At 53.5% G+C, this 21,510-nt stretch overlaps 6 protein-coding genes across 6 annotated transcripts; 2 read left to right on the top strand and 4 right to left on the bottom strand.

The window, feature by feature from the left end:
• Positions 1–1,153: 1,153 nt before the first annotated feature.
• On the top strand, positions 1,154–4,035 carry BDZ83DRAFT_581453 (vacuolar protein sorting-associated protein 35; the record flags this gene model as incomplete). The annotated part of the gene is made up of 4 exons (XM_060505461.1): positions 1,154–1,290; positions 1,399–3,616; positions 3,668–3,814; positions 3,871–4,035. 4 exons carry the CDS (start codon positions 1,154–1,156, stop codon positions 4,033–4,035), a joined length of 2,667 nt encoding a protein of 888 aa, XP_060363178.1.
• A 788-nt stretch (positions 4,036–4,823) lies between these two features.
• Positions 4,824–8,058, bottom strand: BDZ83DRAFT_395870 (PA domain-containing protein). The gene is made up of 2 exons (XM_060502820.1): positions 5,398–8,058; positions 4,824–5,324 (listed from the first exon to the last, which is right to left on the bottom strand). The coding sequence occupies exons 1-2, from the start codon at positions 7,921–7,923 to the stop codon at positions 5,118–5,120; spliced, it is 2,733 nt and encodes a 910-aa protein (XP_060363177.1). The 5' UTR covers positions 7,924–8,058; the 3' UTR covers positions 4,824–5,117.
• A 1,244-nt stretch (positions 8,059–9,302) lies between these two features.
• Positions 9,303–9,876, top strand: BDZ83DRAFT_395838 (uncharacterized protein). The gene has a single exon (XM_060502819.1). It carries the CDS (start codon positions 9,409–9,411, stop codon positions 9,733–9,735), a length of 327 nt encoding a protein of 108 aa, XP_060363176.1. The 5' UTR covers positions 9,303–9,408; the 3' UTR covers positions 9,736–9,876.
• Positions 9,877–11,334: 1,458 nt separating this feature from the next.
• On the bottom strand, positions 11,335–11,565 carry BDZ83DRAFT_581523 (uncharacterized protein; the record flags this gene model as incomplete). The annotated part of the gene is made up of 1 exon (XM_060505467.1): positions 11,335–11,565. A coding segment is annotated over one exon (231 nt), but the record flags the coding sequence as incomplete, so codon positions are not given.
• Positions 11,566–16,983: 5,418 nt separating this feature from the next.
• Positions 16,984–19,850, bottom strand: BDZ83DRAFT_627045 (SET domain-containing protein). Its single transcript, XM_060508606.1, has 2 exons — positions 19,352–19,850; positions 16,984–19,073 (listed from the first exon to the last, which is right to left on the bottom strand). Exons 1-2 carry the CDS (start codon positions 19,646–19,648, stop codon positions 17,325–17,327), a joined length of 2,046 nt encoding a protein of 681 aa, XP_060363174.1. The 5' UTR covers positions 19,649–19,850; the 3' UTR covers positions 16,984–17,324.
• A 632-nt stretch (positions 19,851–20,482) lies between these two features.
• BDZ83DRAFT_627044 (uncharacterized protein) lies at positions 20,483–20,737 on the bottom strand. Its single transcript, XM_060508605.1, has one exon. The coding sequence runs from the start codon at positions 20,723–20,725 to the stop codon at positions 20,531–20,533; it is 195 nt and encodes a 64-aa protein (XP_060363173.1). The 5' UTR covers positions 20,726–20,737; the 3' UTR covers positions 20,483–20,530.
• Positions 20,738–21,510: the final 773 nt, after the last annotated feature.

Genomic DNA, 21,510 nt, shown 5'->3' with positions numbered 1-21,510 from the left:
TGCCGCGACCCAAGACAGAACCTTTGCTACCAATGCGCCAACGCACCAACGTGTGTGGTTCGAGATCCTGGTCGATCTTCCTTCCACGGTCTAGAGTCTAGAGTCAACGCTCGAGTAGCAATGATTTCCGCTTTCTTCGAAGGGGCAAAGTATGTTGTTGATCGATTTACTGTAATGAAAATATCCAGAAAGAGGGAGTTAGAGAACCTGAATTGTCCCGGGCAGACGAAGTAGTTGGGAATTTTCGAACAAGTCGACCGCTTGTCTGCTCAAGCTCTGGGGATGCCAACGATGCTGATTCACCTTTTCTTCCCAGCAGATGAGATGGCCGACACCTGGCTGTGGAATCCGTTAGACTCCAGTTCAACTCATAGAGTTAAGCTCAATGGTGAACTACTAGTAGGACCTCACTGCGAGGAAATTACGTACGAGGTATTAGATGCCAACTTCCTGGCCGAGGCTGCAAGAAGACTGTGCAGAAACGATCTTGTAGTAGATTGCATTATGAAGGCACCAGCATCAATCCAATGCAAACACTAAAGACGGTTGATAGCTGACCGGCCCAGAATACGTACTTTGACAGAGCCGCAATTTCACTGCATTTTCGACACGCTCGGAGGGATCGATTGAACCGTGAAGAGAAGACCACCCCAACTCTGCCTTACATAATGATGTATTACATAATCTATCCTCTAGGCAGCTCGATTCTCCGACCTCCCACTGGCGGGCACGTCACAGGCAAGTCGCAAGAGAATGGAAAGGGACAGTCTCCACTTCTCGTCCACGCCAGCCAGTGTCTGGTCTTCACTCCACTGCTCCAGCCACGGCTCAGTCCACCGAGCTCGCATCGCACAACACCGCAGCACTGCCCAGTCGGTCCTTAGCACTCGCCTCGAGCCAGCTACTGCTAACCTGACGGGACTCCATCGTCAGCCTTCCAACGAACCCCCCCGGACCTCACCTCGCAACCCTTTTCGCAGCCGCGCGCGCCGACGACACACCTCCGACATCTGCGTCCTCATCCATCGCGCAATTGTTCCGACCGCAATCGATCCACTCCGACTCTGTCGTTTGTCCTCTTCATCAATGAGCCACAACTGAGCATCATATACGTCGCCTCGATCGATAACTACCCCGCCGGTTCGACTTCGATATGTCTGCGACTCCTGTGCCGCCGGAAGACCAGGCACGCCTCTTGGAGGATGCCCTGGTCGCGGTGCGCCAGCAGACGGCCCTCATGCGCAAATGCCTCGACACGCCGAGCAAGCTCATGGATGCCCTCAAGTGCTGGTACGTCATCCCCGTTCCCCGGATTCCCGGGAGCTCCTAGGCAGCTTCTCTCGATGCCCCCGATAAGCTTCAATGGTCGAGACTAACAGTCCAATGCACCTCGTTCAGCTCAACCCTAGTTTCCGAGCTGCGCACGAGTAGCCTGGGCCCGAAGCAGTACTATGAGCTATACATGGCCGTCTTTGACGCCTTGCGCTACCTCTCCGTCCATCTCCGAGAGAACCACCCCGTCAACCATCTCGCCGACCTGTACGAGCTCGTCCAGTATGCCGGCAACATCATCCCGCGCCTGTACCTCATGATCACCGTCGGCACCGCCTACATGTCTATCCCCGACGCACCTGTCAAGGAACTCATGAAGGATATGATGGATATGAGCAGGGGCGTGCAGCATCCCATTCGCGGGCTGTTCCTCAGATATTACCTTTCCGGCCAGGCCAGAGACTACCTGCCGACAGGTGACGGCGACGGTCCCGAGGGCAACTTGTCCGACTCGATCAACTTCATACTCACCAACTTTGTCGAGATGAACAAGCTCTGGGTCCGGCTGCAACACCAAGGCCATTCCCGCGAGCGCGAACAACGGACAAGAGAGCGGAAAGAGCTCCAGCTTCTGGTTGGAAGCAATATCGTCCGACTGAGCCAACTTGTGGATCTGGAAACGTACAAGTCGGGCATTCTTGCGCCTCTGCTAGAGCAGGTTGTGCAATGTCGCGATGTCCTGGCACAGGAGTACCTACTCGAGGTCATCACCCAGGTCTTCCCTGACGACTTCCACCTACACACTCTGGACCAATTCCTCGGGGCCGTCTCGCGCCTGAATCCCCACGTCAATGTAAAAGCTATTGTTATCGGCCTGATGGACCGCTTGTCAGATTACGCCGAACGCGAATCCAAGGACGAGGGAGAAGGGGACCGGGCCAAGCTGGAAGAGGAGGCTCTTTCAGCTCTGCTGGAGAAGACAAAATTGCAGGCCGAGAAGGCATCAAGTGCGCCAGGCTCCGGTGTGGACGAAAATGGGAAACCCCTCGACCTCGATACAAACGGTGCCGCGCACGAGAGCAGCGAAAACGAAGCCCGCGCCGCAGAGGACCTACCCCCGCCAGAAGAGCCAGCTCCTTCGATTGCGGACACTGAGGCCACTGCCGTCAACGGAGAAGGGAATGACGCAGAGAAGGGTATCCCGGAGAACGTGCAGCTCTACGAGATTTTCTTTAGCCAAGTCAAAAACTTGGTGGATGCGCAGCACCTTCCCATCCCAGACACAATAGCGTTGCTCTGCTCACTGACAAACCTGGCACTCAACATTTACCCCGAGAGGCTAGACTTTGTCAACCAGATTCTTGAGTATGCCACGATCAAAGTCCGGGAAAACGCAAACAATGCCGACCTTCATTCTCCCCCGGCACAGCAAAGTCTCTTGGCCCTGCTGCAAGCGCCTCTCAACCGCTACCTCTCCATCTTTACCGCACTCTCTCTTCCTACCTACGTTCCTCTTTTTCAGTCACAGTCGTATCCAACTCGCCGCGCCGTTGCTGGTGAAGTCGCTCGCACCCTCCTCCGTGACCAGACACGGATCTCTACCCCTAGCCAGATGGAGAATGTTTTGGAGGTCTTGAAGGTGCTCATTAAGGAGGGCTCCCAGACACCGTCCAACTACCCAGGTGTTGCACAACGCCGCGCTGTCGAAACCGACGAGACTATGGAGGAACAAGGTTGGCTGGCCAGAATTGTCCACCTCATTAATGGCGAAGACAACGACACACAGTTCCGTCTGTTGCAAATGACCCGCAAGGCTTACTCTGAAGGCAACGAGAGGATCCGCACGACGACACCGCCCCTCATTACCGCCTGCATGAAGCTTGCAAGACGCTTCAAGACGCGCGAACACTACGAGGACAACTGGGAGACCCAGAGCAATGCCCTCTTCAAGTTTATGCACTCTGCTCTGAGCACTTTGTATACCCGTGTCAACGGAGCCGGCGCGGCGGAGCTTGCCCTGCGTCTATTCTGCGCGTCCGGCCAGACGGCTGATATGACGGGCTTTGAGGAGGTGGCCTACGAGTTCTTTGCTCAAGCCTTCACCGTTTACGAGGAGGCGATTTCGGATTCCAAGGCGCAGTTCCAAGCCGTTTGCGTTATCGCCACGGCGCTGCACCAAACGCGAAACTTTGGCAAGGAGAACTACGACACTCTCATCACCAAGTGCGCCCAGCACGGCAGCAAGCTTTTGCGCAAGCCGGACCAGTGCCGGGCTGTCTACCTCGCTAGTCACCTGTGGTGGGCCACGCCAATGGCCGTCAATGGCGAGGCCGACGAAACTGGGGTAAGTCTGGACCGTAAACCCGATCAAGCGACACTTACTAACTCATCGCAGCTGTATCGTGATGGAAAGAGAGTGCTTGAGTGTCTTCAGAGAGCTCTGCGCGTGGCTGACTCCTGCATGGAGACGGCGACATCGATTGAGCTGTTTGTTGAGATTCTCGACCGATACGTCTACTACTTTGAGCAGCAGAACGCGGCGGTAAGTGTCATCACAGCTTTTTTGCATTGTCTTCCCGAGTACTGACTGGGTTACAGGTCACAACCAAATACCTCAACGGCCTCATTGAGCTCATCCACTCCAACCTCGCTGGCAACCAGCAGGATTCGGCCTCGGTCGAGAACAGCAAGCGCCACTTTTACCACATCCTCGAAAGTATCAAGGGACGGCAGTACGACGGCATTGTTCTGTACCCGAAATAAGCAACGGTACTTGGATCCTGTCAACCCGGTTCTGAAGCAAACGGGAGGCACTCATCCAATCACCACATGACGACACACCTTACGAGAGCAGGGAGAATGAAAGAAGGGATTATGGAGAGGGAACAGATGGAGGTTTCTTAATTAGCGGCGAAGGGGAGCAGTGGCCAACACGGGTTTGTGAGAAGAACCTAGTGGAGTGAGGTTCGGAGATTGGAGCAGAAGGGGACGAGAGAGTTGTGTGTGTGAGAGAGTCAAGAAAAAACGTGTTTATACGATAAGCGCATGCAATGAATTGGAACGAGACGAAATCTGTGGAATGTGGTTGTGCACAGAGAGACAATGGAAAAGCTTTGCATGTGGCTTGTGGCCTCGATTGTATATACGTGTGTCGTGCTTTTCTCTTCCTACCTTACCTTATTCTTAGTGAAGCGATCGAAGTTTTCATCCCCGCCATAATGACCACCTCTCCACGAGGTACACCAAAGAACATGTAGCGTCATGGTCAAGTGAGTTTCCGAGTCGGCACTTGACCTGGGCGAAATCTCGATGCGTCTGGAGGATAATTGACTAGTTCGAGGGGCCAGGACTGGCAGGGTAGGGTAGGGGCAAGTTGGCGATTTCCATCACGACAAAACTCGCCACGAAGACTAGACCGTGCGTAATATCACGGGCAGAACATAGTTGCAGCTGCAGTTACATATTCCGCCACAGGACTGGCAGTGTATAGGTAGTTTCGACTATCGTACCTTCGGGACAAAAAGAATTGCGGAAACCATGGTTGTTTGTGTGGCAGAACCCCCCCTAAACTCCTTGCAATGCCAGAAAAAATAAGGAACAGAGAGGATTGGCAGTAGGCTTTCCACGACGGAGCGCAGATAGCTATCAAACCCCAGAAGATCTCCCAAACGGAGTTTTTGTAAACGAGTTGAACAAAAAGGAAATGAGAGCAAGTGAGCCCCCTTCGTACATGTGTCTTCTTCCAATTGCATTCAAAAAATGCGGTACAACACACACGCCCCAACGTCGTATCGAAACACAGGAAAGAAAAAAGTCACAACGTAGAAATGGGAGTAATGGTGCGATCAGCTGCTCTCTGCAGCCTTCTCCCATTCGGACAGCGAACTTGTCGCGTTCTGGATGATGCGCGCCGTCTTCTCAACGAGCTTGTTCGCGAGCTCCCAGTTGCCGGCCTCGACGGCGTCGCGAATGGCGGCAAAGGTGACGGGCTTGTTGCCGGACCAGGCTTGGGGCCCAAAGATGACGTGCTTGAACTGGGTACGGTCGGGGATCTACGCAATCGTCAGCAATTGAATCAGAAAATACGGATACCATGTCACGGAAGAAGGAAGAGATAAAACTTACACCACCACCCTGCTCAAGGTCCAGCAACGCCGTCTCAAAGTCGGCCATGTGGTTGTTGAACTGAATGCGCTTGTCGCCCATATCGCCCGACTCCCAGCCGCCGCCGCCCATGACTGTGCTCTCCCACGTCATCTCCCACATGGAGAAGCCCTTGACGTTGACCTTGGTTTCCGCGATGAGCTTCTTGAGAGGCTCCAGCGAGAACTTGTCTTGCGTACCCGCACCCATGTGCTCGCAAAAGTTGGCCAGGTCGTTGATGTAACGCTCGATGCGCTCGCTGTAGCCCACCATGTCGAATGGTAGAATGGGCTTATCCGCGAGCTCTAGGATCAAGAGGCCGACAATCTGGCCCATCATGACGTGATACGCGAACTCTGGATCGCCGATGCGCTGGACCCATTCGTAGTTGTCGTAGCTGGATTGCGCGGGGAATCGTGCGCCCCTGAAGCCGAGATCGAGAGAGCTGGTGCCGGCGATGTTTTGGAAGGGAACCCAGTCGCCATCCATTCCAAGCTCTTCCAGGTCACCCTCGCGCTGATTCCACAGGTCACGGACTGTCGCATTCAGGCCCGCATCAAAGACACGGTCGATAACGCGAAGGACAGCTTGCTTGAAGACGGGCGATCCCGCAGCGTGAAATTCGCTGCCTGCCACGGCAGAGTCGAGGTTGATGTAAGCAAATGCGTTTTGCCGCAGGAGCTCGTCATTGTGCTCGACGAATTCGGTGGAGCCGATCATGTTGTACTCCTCGGCGTCCCACGACATGAACTCGATGCTGCGAAGAGGGCGCCAACCCTTGGAGACGAGGGTGCCAAAGATGCGTGCCATCTCAATCAGCACCGCCGTGCCAGAGTGAGGTTCGGTCGCGCCAAAGGACCAAGCGTCTCGGTGGTTTCCAATGATGATTGACTTCTGATCCTGCTCAATGCCTTCGATTTTGCCGTAAACGTTCCAGATACCCTTCTGCTCCACAACGTCGTTGTCGTTCTTGAGTCGTACAATGGGCGAAGAAAGGTTACCAGTCCACCACTCGGCGATATCAGGAACACCTCCCGCCCATTCCTTCGGCACCTGTTCACCATGGCCCTTGAGATGCTGTAGTAGGATTTGCGCGTCACGCCATGCAAGGGGCAGACTGGGGATCTTGGTCAGACCCTTGCTCTCATCTGGCTTCATGCGCGGCAGGTTCTTCTTGCTCTCCCAGCCAGGGGTCAGGGGGTCACCGAGGACCCAGTTCGACAGCGCAACGGAGCCTCTCTGAACGCCATCGGCGGGCATGAAGCGGCCATTGGGTGCGACGTCGCCCAATCTGAAGCCGTCATCGGCTGGATCGCTGTACACAATGCAGCCTGCGAAGCCGGCGTCCTCTGCCGCCTTGACTTTGAGAGCCAAGTTTGCCTGGGTACCATAATAACGAACAAGAGCGATGGCGCCTTTGGTGTCAATCCCATGATCCGCAAGCTTCTTGAAGTCTGATCTCGCACCATAATTGGCATAAATCAGAGGTCCTTTAACATCTCCTGACTTGGATAGTCCGTGGAACACAAATGTCTGGTGTCCAGCTGCTTCTCCTCCGACTTCCTCTTCTTCCAGCTTCGCAGACCATTTTGGCTTTCCGTCGTCGCCCATAATCTCCACAGCGCGTCCTCCGGCCTTTGGATAGTTCATGTACACGTAGTATTCGTCAACGTTGACGTAATCCAGCCCGGCTCTGGTGAACATGGACTCGACGTCCATAGCCAGAGCGTAGTCGCCCTCGGTACCTGCCATGTGGGCGTATTTTGTGTAATGAGCTACCGACGCCTTCAGCCGGCGGCCTTCGACATTTTGCTGCACGTACAAGCGTACATCCTCGGGGTTGAAACGCAGTCCGCCGTTCATGCGCCTAGCCATGCTCGTGAAAATATCGCTCATGAAAAGGGCGTAAAGAATGCCCATGACGAAGACAACAGCAAACACCCGGGCAAAAATGATAATGGCCGTCCGCGCCTTGTCCTTGTCCCATTGCGGGAAAGTAAATCGCGGTCTCGTTGTCGTCGCATTCGCCTCGTTCGAGTTGTTGGAGTTGTCGGCCGAGCCCGAGGGCAGTCGAATTGTCGGGCGCAAATTTGGCATCCGCCATCGCCAAGACCACTTCCAGCGTGATAAAGAGAGGGCGAATGGTATCCGTTTTCCCCATATTGACGAGCGCGATCTGTCGTCCGCATCCCCTATTTCGAGCTCTTGCATCTCCCGGCGCACGTATGCCGTTTCGTCTCCATCGTCGTCGCTGCCCCATGAGCTATCTTCGTCATCTGTTTCGACTGTTGGCGGTCTATAGCCGTTTGGGCGGCGTGATGAAGTTGCGAGGCCATTTCTATTCAGCAGCGACTGCGACTCAGTCTCGGCCTGGGAGCGATCGTCTAGCGGAGAGCGTGGGGGTTGCTGCCATTCTGAGGGGTCTGCCGGGCCGCTTGTGGCGAGAGCCTCATCGTAGCTGGGGATGGGCGGTACAGATTCGTACCGGTGATCGCGATCCGACGGCATCGTTGCGGTTGTCGCCGGTCGGGGACGGGGACGGGAATCAGGGGGGCGATGTATCAAAGGGACGTCGATCAAAGCCGTCTATTGGCATCCGTATAGCAGCGAAGGGGAAACGAGCGGTATCGAGTCGGTCGGGTGAGGGCGGAGATGGAGGGAAAAAGGAGTGTTGGAAAGGCGCAGCAACACACGACACTATCGAAATACTATGACGGAAGAGAAAGGGGTCCCATGGATGCTGCTTGGGAGCAGACAGACATTGACCGGATCGACAGGACTAAGAGAAGCTGGATGGTGAGGCTAGTCGCGATGTCGGTTCCGCTGGCAACGACAGAGCTCGATGGAGGTTGAATTGACTCTGCGGCTGGCAATGTCGAAACACGAAGGTTCGTGATTTGGCATGGATGAACATGGAGGTGCTACTGTCCCGTCTTCCGTGCGGCAGTGGGCCGGTCCCCAGGCAGTTCCAGTCCCAAACCACTGGCGACGACCAGTGAGTGCAGCCGCAGTTTAGTGAGTCTGTCCACTGCAGAGTCCCCTTCTTTGCCAGGGCTGTCCAATCAAGATTGACGAGTGTCTTTCTGGGCAGTGAATCCCTGCTTACGTACACATAAGGTTCCTCTTACTTACCTAAGCCGGCTTACGCGGATTCGCCCAAGAAAGGAAACCGCGGGATGCCCATACGGATATCACGATACGAGGCACCCGGGGAGGTAAGATAGCCGGATAACGGAGGACGGGTTTACATAAGCGGGACCTGTACAGACCCGATTATGTCATCTGCACAGCCACTCTTGGCCCCTCCTTGGCTGTCGCTTCTCTGCATTGCATCTTTGATTCCCGACTCCGTCTCTCGATTACGACTCCCACCCCTCCCCCTCCTCGTCTCTCTCTTCTTCCCTTCTTCCCCTTGCAAGTCTCGAATGAGGAGGATATCCCTGCTGCCCCCTTTCTGATGACGAGACTCCCCACTCATCCCCTCCCCCCCTGCTCTCCACCGACGGCCACCTGTTCCCAATTTCAATGTGACCCAACAAACCCCTGTGTGCGCTTGTGCTCCATCTTCCAAAACGAAGTTCTTCGGGACTTCTCGCACGGGTTTCAGGTCGGCCCGGGCCCCGGATCGGCGCCCAAGGACCGGGAGAATCTGCCGTGGCTGGCCCCGGCGATTCATCCAGCCGTCCCCGGATTCAGAGATATCACGGATATGGCAAGTATGAGTGGCCAAAGGCGATTTTTGACTTTGATCCGATTGTCGGATATGATTAGACGTTGACATTTTGGAGGTGCTGATAGCTTGCTCCGGGCTAGCAATACCCAGAGTTTGTGCTCTACTTGCATGTTTAGTCAAATAACTAGACCAGCCTTCTTCTTCGTGCTAGACCTGTGGACAGACCTTACGCTTACACCTTCTGCTGGTCTGGCCTTTACAATCTTTTATTCCCGTCATATTGAGGAGAGCATCACAACCTTTGGCGCTGGGATTCAATCATGATTCTTACTTGTGAGTCTGCAACTGGCCCTACTAACATCTGCAATCAGCTAGGCATCGTGAACACTTCCAAAACTATCCTCCCACCACCCCCACGCCGACTAGTCGACGCCATCGCCTGGCGGATCCGAACCTTCGCTCGAAGCTTGCTAGCTAGATTGCATGAACCGTCCCGATGCCGACACAAGCGCAGGTCCCTCATCATCTTGCGTGACAGCCTTCCCGAATCCTACGCCGCTCGATTTCGAAGCAATCACCAACCCTTCCGAATACACCCCAGAACTCTGCGATCCGAATATAAATTCCCTCGAATGTGTGACCATTAATTCTTTACGTCCTGCTAGCATATCGAGGCACCCTGGAGCAGTTGCTTGTCATTATCGAACACCCAATGCTTGCGGGACTTCTTGTGCAATTAGGCTACCCAGATTGGTACAACGTTTCGTCCGAGCCGAAGTTTGCATTCCGCCTTCAGGGGGACCTCAGTCATGGCTGCTTGCTTCAATAGGCCCCTATTAAACTGGCCACTAATGCATGGCGTTTGTGTGACTTTCTAGAAGCGTATCTGCTAGTGACACAAACGATCCCTTCTAGGAATTGGGAACTGATGATCGTAACACCAAAACACCCAATACTATACGCAAACGAACACAAGATCGCGAGATCTCCATGCCATCTATCATTCGTAGCCTTTCGTCCCATTTTGGGTCAACAGCGTAGGCTCAACTGGACTGACATTGTGTGGCTGATCTCGTGCGACACCATCAATTCGAAGCTGCCGCCACGCCAATTTGAGCAACTGGCCGTTTGTTCCTATCATCAGAGACACGGCGGTCGACTCTTCCCAGCTAGGCGCTCTCTTTTCCTCTCTCTTTGGCCGGGCTTGACTTGTACGAATGTCGCTGGTTTGCTCGACTACGTACTTGTATGGCCTGGCCTCCAAAGTCGCGCCGTTATCCCGAGAAACGCTTTTGGTCCACGGCCTTTGGACGACTCCGTCTCGCAGTAACCGATTTCGGAGCAGTCCGACGCAAATTTTTGGCTCCGGGCAAAACAAAGAAATGCCATGTTCTGATGCCTTCAGCAGCTAGTCTGCCAGCTCGAGCCCCAACTCATCCAGTCCATCCGCCCTAAAAGACCGTTTTTCCAATCTTTTAGTCTACTGAAACCCAAGAAATCGTGGCAATCGCATGCTGGTGCGCCTGTTAGCCCCCTTATCTAGTATGTCGTACTGGTGGCGCTCTCGTCATCGGCATTCTTGGGGTCCATTGGCCGTCACACAGAGTCTTCACAACATTGCTACACAGAGTCCGATTAAAATTCACATGCAAGCTAGGCTAGCTTGAATGGCGAGTCTTTACTGAGATGTCTTTGGGTAGTAATTGCGCGAAGGAGAGCAGTTCTGAAAAATACATCTACTTTCCACCCTCCCGTGGTCTCCGTTGAAGCTTTCTAGCGAACGTCGCTAAATAATATGGCCCTCCCCCCATACTCAACTAAAATGGGCTCTTTCTCTCGCGTCGACGACCTTCTTCATGTTAGCTCTGATGGCAGCTTGAAAACATGCAATCGTCAATCTAAGGACTGTCATGGCCAGTTAGCACTGCCGTGAACCAAAGGAATGAAGTTCACGTTGGACCATCTTGAAGTCAATGGTATCGTCGTCCAGATCAATCCAGTCTAAAGTAGCACCTACATCGCAGCCTGTCCGTAAACTGCAACTCCGACCGCTCATTGCTACCGAGGTCTATCTCGTGCGCCGTGATAGCCACACCAGGTTTCGCTTTCGCTCAATCTTAGCAAGTAAACAGGAACAGTCCTTCGTATTCCTTCATCATTCCATATTCCAACAATCCCAAACTAATACTGATAACCAAAACGCCGTTCGTGCCCAGAAAGGTTTACAATCTGTTGTCGGAGCCCGCTCATACCCTAACACCCTTCACAATCGCCATCTGAACCGTATCATTGCTCATCAAACACGCCAGCTCCAGCGTGATCGCATGGTGGAAGTACGCCGCCATCGTCCCCGGGTGACAGCCCGCCTCGTTCCTCGCCGACTCCGCGACGAGCTCCGGCAGCGTGTGCCCCAGCCCAAGACGCCCGATAATCAGTTGATTCGCTTGGATAACCAGCGGTACGTCGGGATACCAATCTGTCCAGAAAACCCCGAGGGTTTCCCAAAATCGTCAGCGAAATCGTTGCCCAAATTGGGTAGAGAATCGGACCACTTTGCCGAGCGACTTCGCCCGCGTGCTTCTGTCTCGGCCGGCCCGGCTTGCATGTATCGACGAACCTCGGTCAAAGATGAAATGTTTCCTGTCAAAACCGTTAGCATATGTTTCCTGCAGCTGCTGTTTTTCTCTCCCGCAAGTCCAAGCCCCGGACGAGGATAAAACGGGGGAGTGCGTCTTTGCTCACGCTTCGTGCATCCCCGATGACGCTGTACCCGTCGACGCGCTCGAGCGGCTTGAACCGCTGCAGCTGCTCTGTGCTCTGCCTCGTATGTTTGATAATTCCATGTCAATTCACGTTTGCAGCACACGCCCGGCGATCATTGCAGAAATACTGCTCTTCTTCACAAACACCCGACAAAAAAAGTTTGGGGAAAACGCCTCATTCATATATCTATCTCTGCTATTTTTTTTATTCTGCTCACTGCGATGGATGTGGCGTCGTGCAAAACAACCGGCTGTGAGCGTGTTTGAGCAGGTAATCACCTAATTCGGAAAGGGCCCCTTTTTTGCTCTCTATTCAACTCAACGCTCTCCAACGTTAGTTACCATTATTTGCTCAGCTCAAACAGTATTGATTGGCCACAACCGCCACTCAAACTTCTTGGAGACTTCACTGGTGTAGTACAACGCATAGGCTTTTCCAGTAGGAATTGCCACCGCTTGAGAATATCCAAAATCGGCTCGTTGGGGTAGGCTCGGCGTCCGCGGGTTCGAAGAGGTCGGCTTTTGAAATCATTGAACTTACGAGGGAGCTCTGTAAAGCCGACAAATAGAACTCTACAGATTCCGTCGCTCGCTACGCATGAATTCGATGGGAAGTTTCGCACGTGACTTGATACAAATCTATAGAAACTAGAAACGCTGTCAGCCATCCGATCTGTTCTACGCTGCGAATTTGCGGGGAGAAAGAGAGAGGGAAGGCCTGCGAGCCTGCGAGGTCAAAGCATAGAACCATCCAGGCTTTTCCCAGGTTATCGTGAAAAGGCGCTGATTCGTTGGTATAGTCCACAATTAGACTGCCATTGGCTCAATGTTTGCTTTGTTTCCCGTATTCGTAATGTGTCAAACTTGACGTAAATGTTTGTGAGACACTTGTGTAAGACGTCGGGCGACTACTGCGGTTGTCAAAGTCGTCCTGAGACTCTGAAGTCCGGTCCGCGGATATGCGATTTTCGATTCGGCCGACGCTAAGGTAACCTGCAAGTCTCAGTATTGGAAGATTTAGATACCCACAAGTCATAGAAATAACAAACTGAACAGTTGTAACTACGTTCTTACGCCATCACCATCAATTTTGCAGCATTTCAAAACGGTGTGCAAGGTGCAACTCACAGCTGAATAGACTTGTCTGCCTCTCCGAAAACCGAATTACGCCATAGACCCAATCTGTCGCTCTTTGAACATTCTTGAATCCTGCATCGAGCTGTGACTTCAAGTCTTTGGAACACTTGTCGTACCAAAATTAAATTGGCGACAAGTGTAACAAACAACCATTCGTCGTCCGACACTTACACAAATTGCCTCAATTGCCAGAGTCAAGGGACCTTTCGACAATCCTAGACGAAAATGTCAAGAAATTCCGAAAATGTATAGAGGAAAGAAGAATCTGCAGATTCACCGAGACTCTGAGTTATTTGCTCGTTCAGTCGTGTCGTCGGTCATCATGTTGGTTGCTAAACAGACACAGGTCACAGTCAGCGAAAATTCTTCCAGTTTCCCAATTCCAACTCAACCAACGCGTCCAATTGTGTAGAAAAACTTGATTTTACCTACTGATTCAACTTGGTCCTCTTCTTAAGGAATTCGGGCAGCCCTCCATGGTTCCTGCAAATTTCTAGGCAAATCTCCTAAGCCTGTGCTTCCTGTTGAGATCGGTTTACGCACGATTTGTTGGTTAGTAGACACATGGAGTTGATAGCAAAAGGCTTTGGACTTCCAACGCTCTTTGTTGGCTCGTCGGAGTTGACTCTACCAACTACTTTGCCCAACAGCAAGATCTTAGTTAGGCAACTCCGACAACTCGAACAGTCGTACTACAACCACTCGCAGGTTGCATAACTGTGGCTAACGACTTGCAACGAGGCCTTCGCCATGTTCACGCGCCAATCCTGATCCCGAGTGTTGGCCAATAGGGACCTAGCCGCGAGTTGTCCCGGCGAAGGCATAGCCGGCGGGAACCGCTTGGACGCCATTGGGCCTCCGATTGCGTGTCCCCGGAGTCGTCCGTCAGAGGGGATTCTATGAGACATTGATTGCCTGCCAGTGTGGCATACCGACCGGGAGTTCGTTCCCGGCGGGAACAGATCGTGATTGTTGCGTGACACTGCAGTAATGCTTCTCAGCCCCGGAACCTGGCTGCCTCTGTTGCTGGTCTGATTTCTCTCGGCCAGGTTTATGTTTCTTTTTCTGGCCAAATAGGAGATATGGCCGAGCCATCATCGCCTTTTATTCGCTCCTGCAGAAGTTTGTTGGGTAGCAATCCTAATCGATGGCTGGGGGGCAAGCGAGACGATCCAGAGAGCCAAAGTTCACAACTTTCTTGGGTCCGGAAGTCTCTGGCCAAGGCCCGGGGTGAAGGGGAGTATCAAGTGATGAAGAGAGGGGATTGTTCAGTCGACGGGATTCGATCGATCGTTGCAAAAAGTTTTCTTGGGCTGGCTGACGCTGGAATCTGGGATCTTTGGTGATGCTGGGGGTGGACCGGAGCTGGGTAAAATTGGTTCACGCTGTAAGTAATTAGCTCACCAGATGAACATGGTCATGTCTATAGGCTTTCCAGCACCACAGGGCCTCGTCACACAAAGGCAACGTTCTGCCTACCCTGCAGAACAACATTTCAAAGAATCGGACACAGGATGGGACACAACTTTGCTCTGCAGACAAGGATGACAACTGGCTTAACTACTCGACTGATGATAAAAGTCGTTCGTCAGGCCTGGTGCGTGCTGGCGAACTCGTAACCAGGGGGTGTTCTTACAGGATGAAGAACCTTTCTCTCCTGCTGTTAGTGCCCGACGGCGTCTCCGCCGAGCTTCGTAGGCGGGATCCTCAGCACCACTATCGCTAGACTTGTACTACATAGCCCACTCTTGAAGTTGACTCGAACGTGTGCAACGGCTCTCATTCTCGGCAATTTTTAGAAATAGTCATCAAGAACCATCCGAGAACTCCAAAGCGAAACGGTCTAAATGGGCCGTTTTTCCAATGTCCGTTCGTCAAAGCGTGATATGAAAAGAAGGGGGGAGGGAAGCCTGAAGGGGGGTGGGTGTGGTCAGCCCCGTCTTCTGGAAGTGAGGGAAGCATGTCAAAACAGTCGATTAAACAGTTCAGAGTTGACGAGGACCATGGGACGCCAAGGAAACGGGCAAAGACTGTCCGACTGCTACACGGTCAACCCAAGTTCGGGGACGCACCGGTGCGGTTCGAGCTGCCCAAGAGGTGTCAGCTCAAAAAAGGCTACTTACTCGGCTCTCTGTGCCCTGCAGTAGTGTGAGACGACGCCGTCCGTCACGAGACCTTTCTATCACTGTGAGATTTTCAGTCTCAGCTGCATAGTGTCTGTGTTCGTTCTCGTTTCTTGGTAACTGACCGGTAATAATTGCCTCCGTGAGGCCTGCGAGGGCCTCTGCGCATCGACATTATGGGAATGTGTGGGATTTCCCCCTAAGTGCGATATGCCGATGTGTCAAGCGCGGGATGGATCAGTGGTGAGCATTGGCATCGGCGCCAGTAAGAACCAGCGGTTGAGGGACACGGTCTCAGAAGAGCGGGAAGACTCCCGGATGAGGCCCGAGATGCATGACCACTCCTTAGCTCGCAAGCCACATGGACTCTGATCCTCATCTTGCTAGTATAGATGTGCGGGGGATTTTCGAGATCCTCGGTCTTGGTCTTCTAGTGCTCATGATTGTTATTTTCGGGCTTTGGTGGCTCATTAGCACCCCCTGATGCGCCCCCCCTGAGCTGTGAGATGACGGTGGGCGCGAGATAATACACGGGTTCACGCGCGCCAGTGATGATAGGGAGCATTCATTAGCGTCCACGACTAGTAGCTGTCAATATGCTTCTAGTTCTGGTTTTGAGGAATCCTGAAAACCCGTCGAAACTGTAAAGGCGACGGTCTACACAAAGGTATGGTAATCGACACGAGAGAAACGAGAGAAACGAGAGAAACGAGAGACACGAGGCGCCACAAGGCCAACTGAGCCTACTACCGAGCCCACAACAGCCTGCGGGATCTGATGGGCAATGCAGTCCCACACCCGCATATCTATCTCGCTATCGCAGACACATCCGCTAGAAGCTAAAGTTTTCGGGTACGAGGTTCTCAGTCCTAACGAGGTCCTAACAGGAGCCCGAAGGCTGGCTGAACGTCTGAGGAGGGGGAACATAGAAGAGATTAGGCCACCGGGGCGGACAAGACCTTTCGTCCGAGAAACGAGATCCAGTGGACTCTCTATTACGTCAAGATTTTGTTACACGCTCCATTGCTGAAGCGCTGAAGTTTATCACACTCCCGTCGGGTAGCGGGACGCGATGACAAAAGAATAAGGCCATCGCCCACTTCACGAGCAGGCGGGAAAAAAGGGTTCGTTCATAAGCCTCGGGACACTCAGGGCTTCCAGACCCTGACTTCCCTGTTTGACGCGGCGGCGGTCCCATGGTTCACAGACCGCCTTGGGGGTGAGCTTCAAAGCTTCGGGACAAACTCCAAGAAGGGAGAACGGGCCAGTCCGCCGTTCCCTTTGGCGTACTTTTGGCAAAGTATAAAAATTTCTAGTCGTCGTAGCGGTCGAAGAAGAGACTTTGGCGGAAGTTAAGAAGGGTAAAAGTACCCAAGATGAAAACGCTGGTCGGGGAACGGCGGCCCGAGCTAATGTAGTTCGAAAGCATTGCGATTCAAGGGGCACGTTTTAGCCGCTTTAGCGCAGGGCGTTGGCACAAACCTGGAACCCGCTAGCTGACACGAACTTTGCGAGCCAGTGAGTGTGAGCTAGAGACAAACGGCTAGGACGGACAGAGGGGACAGGACACATGGTTGGGTTTATGGAGGACTGGAATGTAGCGAGGATCAACAAGCGGAACTCATCTACCGGTGTCATATGGGCTAAATGTCACCACTGAACCCGCTCGGAATGGCCCCATCCTTTCCGGGCCTACCTATTTGCCTGTGTCCCTCCCTTCCTTCTCTCGAACAGCGACTCACTCGATTCAGTTGATTCAGTCGACTCAGTCGCGGAGAAGAGAAGTGAGAAAAGAATGTTGTCAGAGTCTCGGATGCTGCGGCGGCTGACTGGTCAATCTGACTTCGGATGTTTTAACCAAATAGGATTAGGAACAAGGAAAGGCTTGCGATCAATAACCTGAAGCATCTGTTCGCCTGCCCGTCCACGCCTGTGTCTCTACGCCGAAGACTAATCCTAAAATCGCAATAAAAAAAAAAAAAGAACAATGATCGGTAGTTGCGATTAATCTTTTCTTTTTCTTCCACTGGAACATGAGAATTGGGTCTTGTTCACCCCCCCCCCTCTTCGCCGCAGCCTCAGCCGCAGCTTCGTCCGTGTGTAGTGGTGTGGCTCAACTCGACCCCGTTTCCCGCTTCGCCCTAATCTTCGTAGTAATAATTCTCCTCTACGGATACAGAGTACGGAGTCCACTCCATCGCATTTGTCTTCCTCCTATCGAGCTGCGTTCCTATACCGACAGCATGACTCTCCGCAGAGACATTCTTTGTCCAAACCGCGCCAGTAGCTCCCAGAATAGTCCACCGTGACCTCGTGACCCGCCTCGATGCCCTTGCTCACCAGGATGATGCGCTGCGTGCTCATCCACACAAACTGCTGGAATTGCGCGTTGGACTTGCAGCTGTGGTTGACGAACCTCGTGAAGTTGCCCTGCCGCCCCTGCCAGATCTGATAGGCCCGGACACCCGTCGAGCTGTCCATAACGTCCATGTTTTGCAAATCTTTTGTGATGAGGCCGACAAACTCTCCTATCGCCGCGCCGCGTTCGAACGGACAAAGAGCCATCAGGCCGTTGTTGCGTCCGTCAGAGGTCCGGAACACCTGCACCGGGCAGGGGCTCCGGCGCCCGGACCCGAATAGCGTCGGGAAGCAGTAGCACGAGTTGATCTTGGGGTCTTCGGACTGCTCCTGGCCGCACGAGTGGCACGTGTGCATGCCCTGGACGCAAGCCACGGCGTTCATCGGCGGCACCCATCGCGGATCATCGGTGCCCCACGCGCTCATGTCCATGACGGAGTGTTCGAGCTGTTCGAAGCTGAAGTAGGGGTCGTATTCGAGATATGTCGACCGGAGAGGGACCGGGTCCGAACCGTCCTGGCGGACAACCCAGTCATGCGGGTGGCCGCAGAACCGACGTTGTGCGCCCTCGCCGACGATCATGAGTAGTTGGCGCCACGTAGGGTGAAGCGTGTCGGCGGCGACCTCGATTCGGGGCCGTAGGCACCGGAGTCGTTGCATGCTATCCGGATTAAATCCAACTCGGTACTTGCAGAAGCGGTAAAGTCCCATGCCGGCGAAGACGAGCGCGGCCCAACCTCCCGCGTCCTTGATTTCCTTGTAGCCGCGCCAGATGGCCATCTTATTCCGCAACTCCTTCTCAGACCATCCAAAGTCGTTACACGCCTCAATGAGCGCCGCCTTACGGCGTTTGGTAGGGGACATGCCCGGGTTCGTGATGGCAAGCAGCTCGACATACGAGTCGAAGTGCTCGATCCACCGCGCTTGGACAATGACCTCGATCGAGCGGCACGCGCGGCTGGCTTGCGTAACCTTTCGGCAAAAGATGTTGCTGCGGTTGAAGGTTCCCTCCATGTCGATCTCAGTCAGCGTGCCGTCTGCCGAAGGCGCTTGGAGCAAGCCGAGCTCGAGCTGCTCGGGAACGTGAATCTTGCCAGCATTGTTAATGGTTGCTGTTGCCGCCGTCGCCGTGAGCTGCCACTGTTCAAGCAGACTCTGGGGATCTAAGCTGATACCGCCATGGATCTGCTCCCAAACACTCACGACGAATTTGTCAATGGACGACTGTTGCGGGATGAAGACGACGTCTGTCTGAATCTTTGCGCGTTTAGGAAAGTTGTTGGCAACCTGCATATGCCTCTGGCTGTCCGGCTGCTCTTCCTCCACTGGGGCGGCTCCCCTAACTGGTCGTAGAGCTCCCGTTCCTCTTCTTTGAATAAAAGCATTTGCATCGGTCTCTGGTGACATTTGTGGCGGTCCTTGGGATGGCGTCCGTTGTGTCCGGACAAAAGCCCGGCTGGCGCTTGCCGCGACGTCGTCCATCATCAATTGCGGGCTGATGGTGGGCGGTGTCGGGTGTTCGATGGTGCTTTCTCTTCCCGCATGGCTCGTATTCGGGCTGTTATTTGCGCTCTGTGAAATGATGCCAGACAAGTCTACCATTTTCTGTATAATTGGTGATGGTGGTTAGCAGAAAAACCCTCGTACCCAACCAGCAACCCAACCACCCATGCCGCAACACGAAGGAGCAAGTGAAATAGACCCAGCAGTAAATCAGTTGATGCTGAGTCATCCGCTCTTTATCTGTCTTGATTGGGTATCTCCGGAATTGTCTGCGCTGTAGAACTGGAGTCCACGGGCAGCACGAAAGCTGAACACTTGCACACATTCCGGCGCCAACGCGCGGTCCAGCCCGCGATGATAAACATGGAGATGCAACTTACCGAAACCACGGGAGAGCGGGGTGTTTGCCCCTGCGTTCCCGGCTCGCCATCCTGAATGAAAGCCTCAAATCGAAGCACCGGGTTCGCCAAGTTTCCAGATGAATAATCCCGCAGAGTTTCCGCAAGCTGGTCTAGAATCACCCGGCTAAGACCTTCCCGCAGGGTGTCCATCTGCTGCTCCGGGGACGTCATGATCCAGTTGCGTTGGCGATAATGATCGGTCGGCGGGAGGAACACCTTGACGGCAAAGGGATCTTGTTCGCGCTGGAAATCAACTAGTCGACGCTTCAACACCATGTCCAGGTGGGTTGATGGTGATAAATCGAAAGAATCGACAACCGTTTGCCGAGGGTTAAAGGATCAAGAAAAAATAAAAAAGGAACCAAAAAACGTGTCAAAAGAGACAGCCTAAAGAAGGACGGTTCGAAGCTTGTCTCTATCGTTGTCAAACGGTTGATTACTGGGTATCATAGCTGGCCTGCGGGCGGGTAACGGCACCAGGCATCAACTTTCAACCGAAGAGTGTGGGAGGCCAGCACAGTTTTAACGGCGGAGAAGAGAACGAGGACGCAGTGAGACTGATCACTGCGAGATATTCAGGGTCCACCTTCCTGCTCGTCTTTGCTCTGGAGGTGGGGTCAGTTGTGCCAAAGCAAGGTAAGCCGAGCCTGTCTTAGTCTGTCCTTCTCCTCCTGGGTGTGTATACAAGTATCTCTGGCTGAGGAGGAGAGAGAGGTGTGGGTGTTGTACCGTGGCCCGGTGGGTGTGTTGCGAGTGAACATCAGTCGAGAGAGACGAGGAGCACGTAGCCAGAGTCTAGCCCATCAAACGCCAGCCTAACCTGGTCGAGCAAGGATCGTCGATGGGCAGACAGAACCGAATTGCTGCGTGGGCAGAAATTCCGAGGCGGAAGGGGGGGTGGAACTGGGCAGAACGATCCGCCTCGGCATCATACACTTTCGTCGCTTGTTTTATTTGTTAGCGGCGCCGTCACAGCCACAGTTGCAAACGGCTCGACAGAAAGGTTTTCTCCTCACGTGTTTTTGGCTGCTGCTACTGCTGCTGCACTACTACGGAAGCATGCCCGAGGAAACGGGCTGGCTCGGCCTAGTCTCCCTTTCGTCGAGCTGGAGCAACCTTTCGCAACTTGACACTTTTACAACTCAACACTACTGCAAGTCAGAGTCGTGACAGTGACGCTTGAACCCGAGTTAACCCCTTGTATGGCCCGATAGACTTGACTTGACTGACTTGACTGACTGGTGTACTCCGTCCTAGCGGCCCCCGACACGCACATTCATACCTCCTAGCTAGGTACTCACACTCAGAGGACACACACAGGGACATACCACACACACACTCCAGCACATACATAACACGAACAGGGGCTCAACCTTTGGAACACAAAAAAGAAAAGCGTCATACAAATAGAGTTTACGTGGCGTCGGCTAGCCGACGTCATCCCCGTCCCAGTAAGGTTGCCTGGAAACAGTCAGTCTGAGCCCAGCCACAATTCTCGCTGTTAGGGCTGCTATTCAACCGTCCGCCTCAGCTTCTTCTTCTTCTTTTTTTTTTTTCCTTTTGGCACCAGCGCCAGCAACCCCCGAGAGAAGCCTGCCGGTGGGCTTCCCAAATTGCCGTCAAATGCGCCCTTCGGGGGCAGCCTCAAACCTTATTGTTATCAGACACTAGATGCCAAATTCCCCCGAACATTTCATCCTTTTCCCTTATGCCCTTTTTCGGGCAGCTGTGGTTTCACATGTCTCTTTTAGGTCGCCATGAATCTCAGGCTCGGTCAAACAGGAACACCCTTGACTATCGCCAGCCTGCACCCCCTTCCACTTCCTTACGGGTCCCTATGTGCTTTCTTTCACATCCATTCCTGTCGTATAATCACCCGCTGGTATGCTGGCTTGCCGCTTGGGACTTGCAGCGTATAAGTGAGAAGTGATGGTCAGCGTGCTTGTCTGGCCTATCACTGTTCCCTCCCAATCGGACCGCTCCGTGATGTGTCTTTATTAAGGTTCAGCCATTGCACAGCGACCTGGTAAGCGGAGGTATTGCCAGACAAGAACTAGCCAAAATTGCCCACTTGCCGGGTAATCATTCGAGAGGCTTGCACGGGTAGCTATTTTCTCCTTAGGTTGCACAAAGCTAAG

This window comes from Colletotrichum acutatum, assembly GCF_030867785.1.
Source record: "Colletotrichum acutatum strain CBS 112980 chromosome Unknown BDZ83scaffold_69, whole genome shotgun sequence".
Taxonomy (NCBI): domain Eukaryota; kingdom Fungi; phylum Ascomycota; class Sordariomycetes; order Glomerellales; family Glomerellaceae; genus Colletotrichum; species Colletotrichum acutatum.
This window is presented reverse-complemented; position numbering and strand designations above follow the sequence as displayed.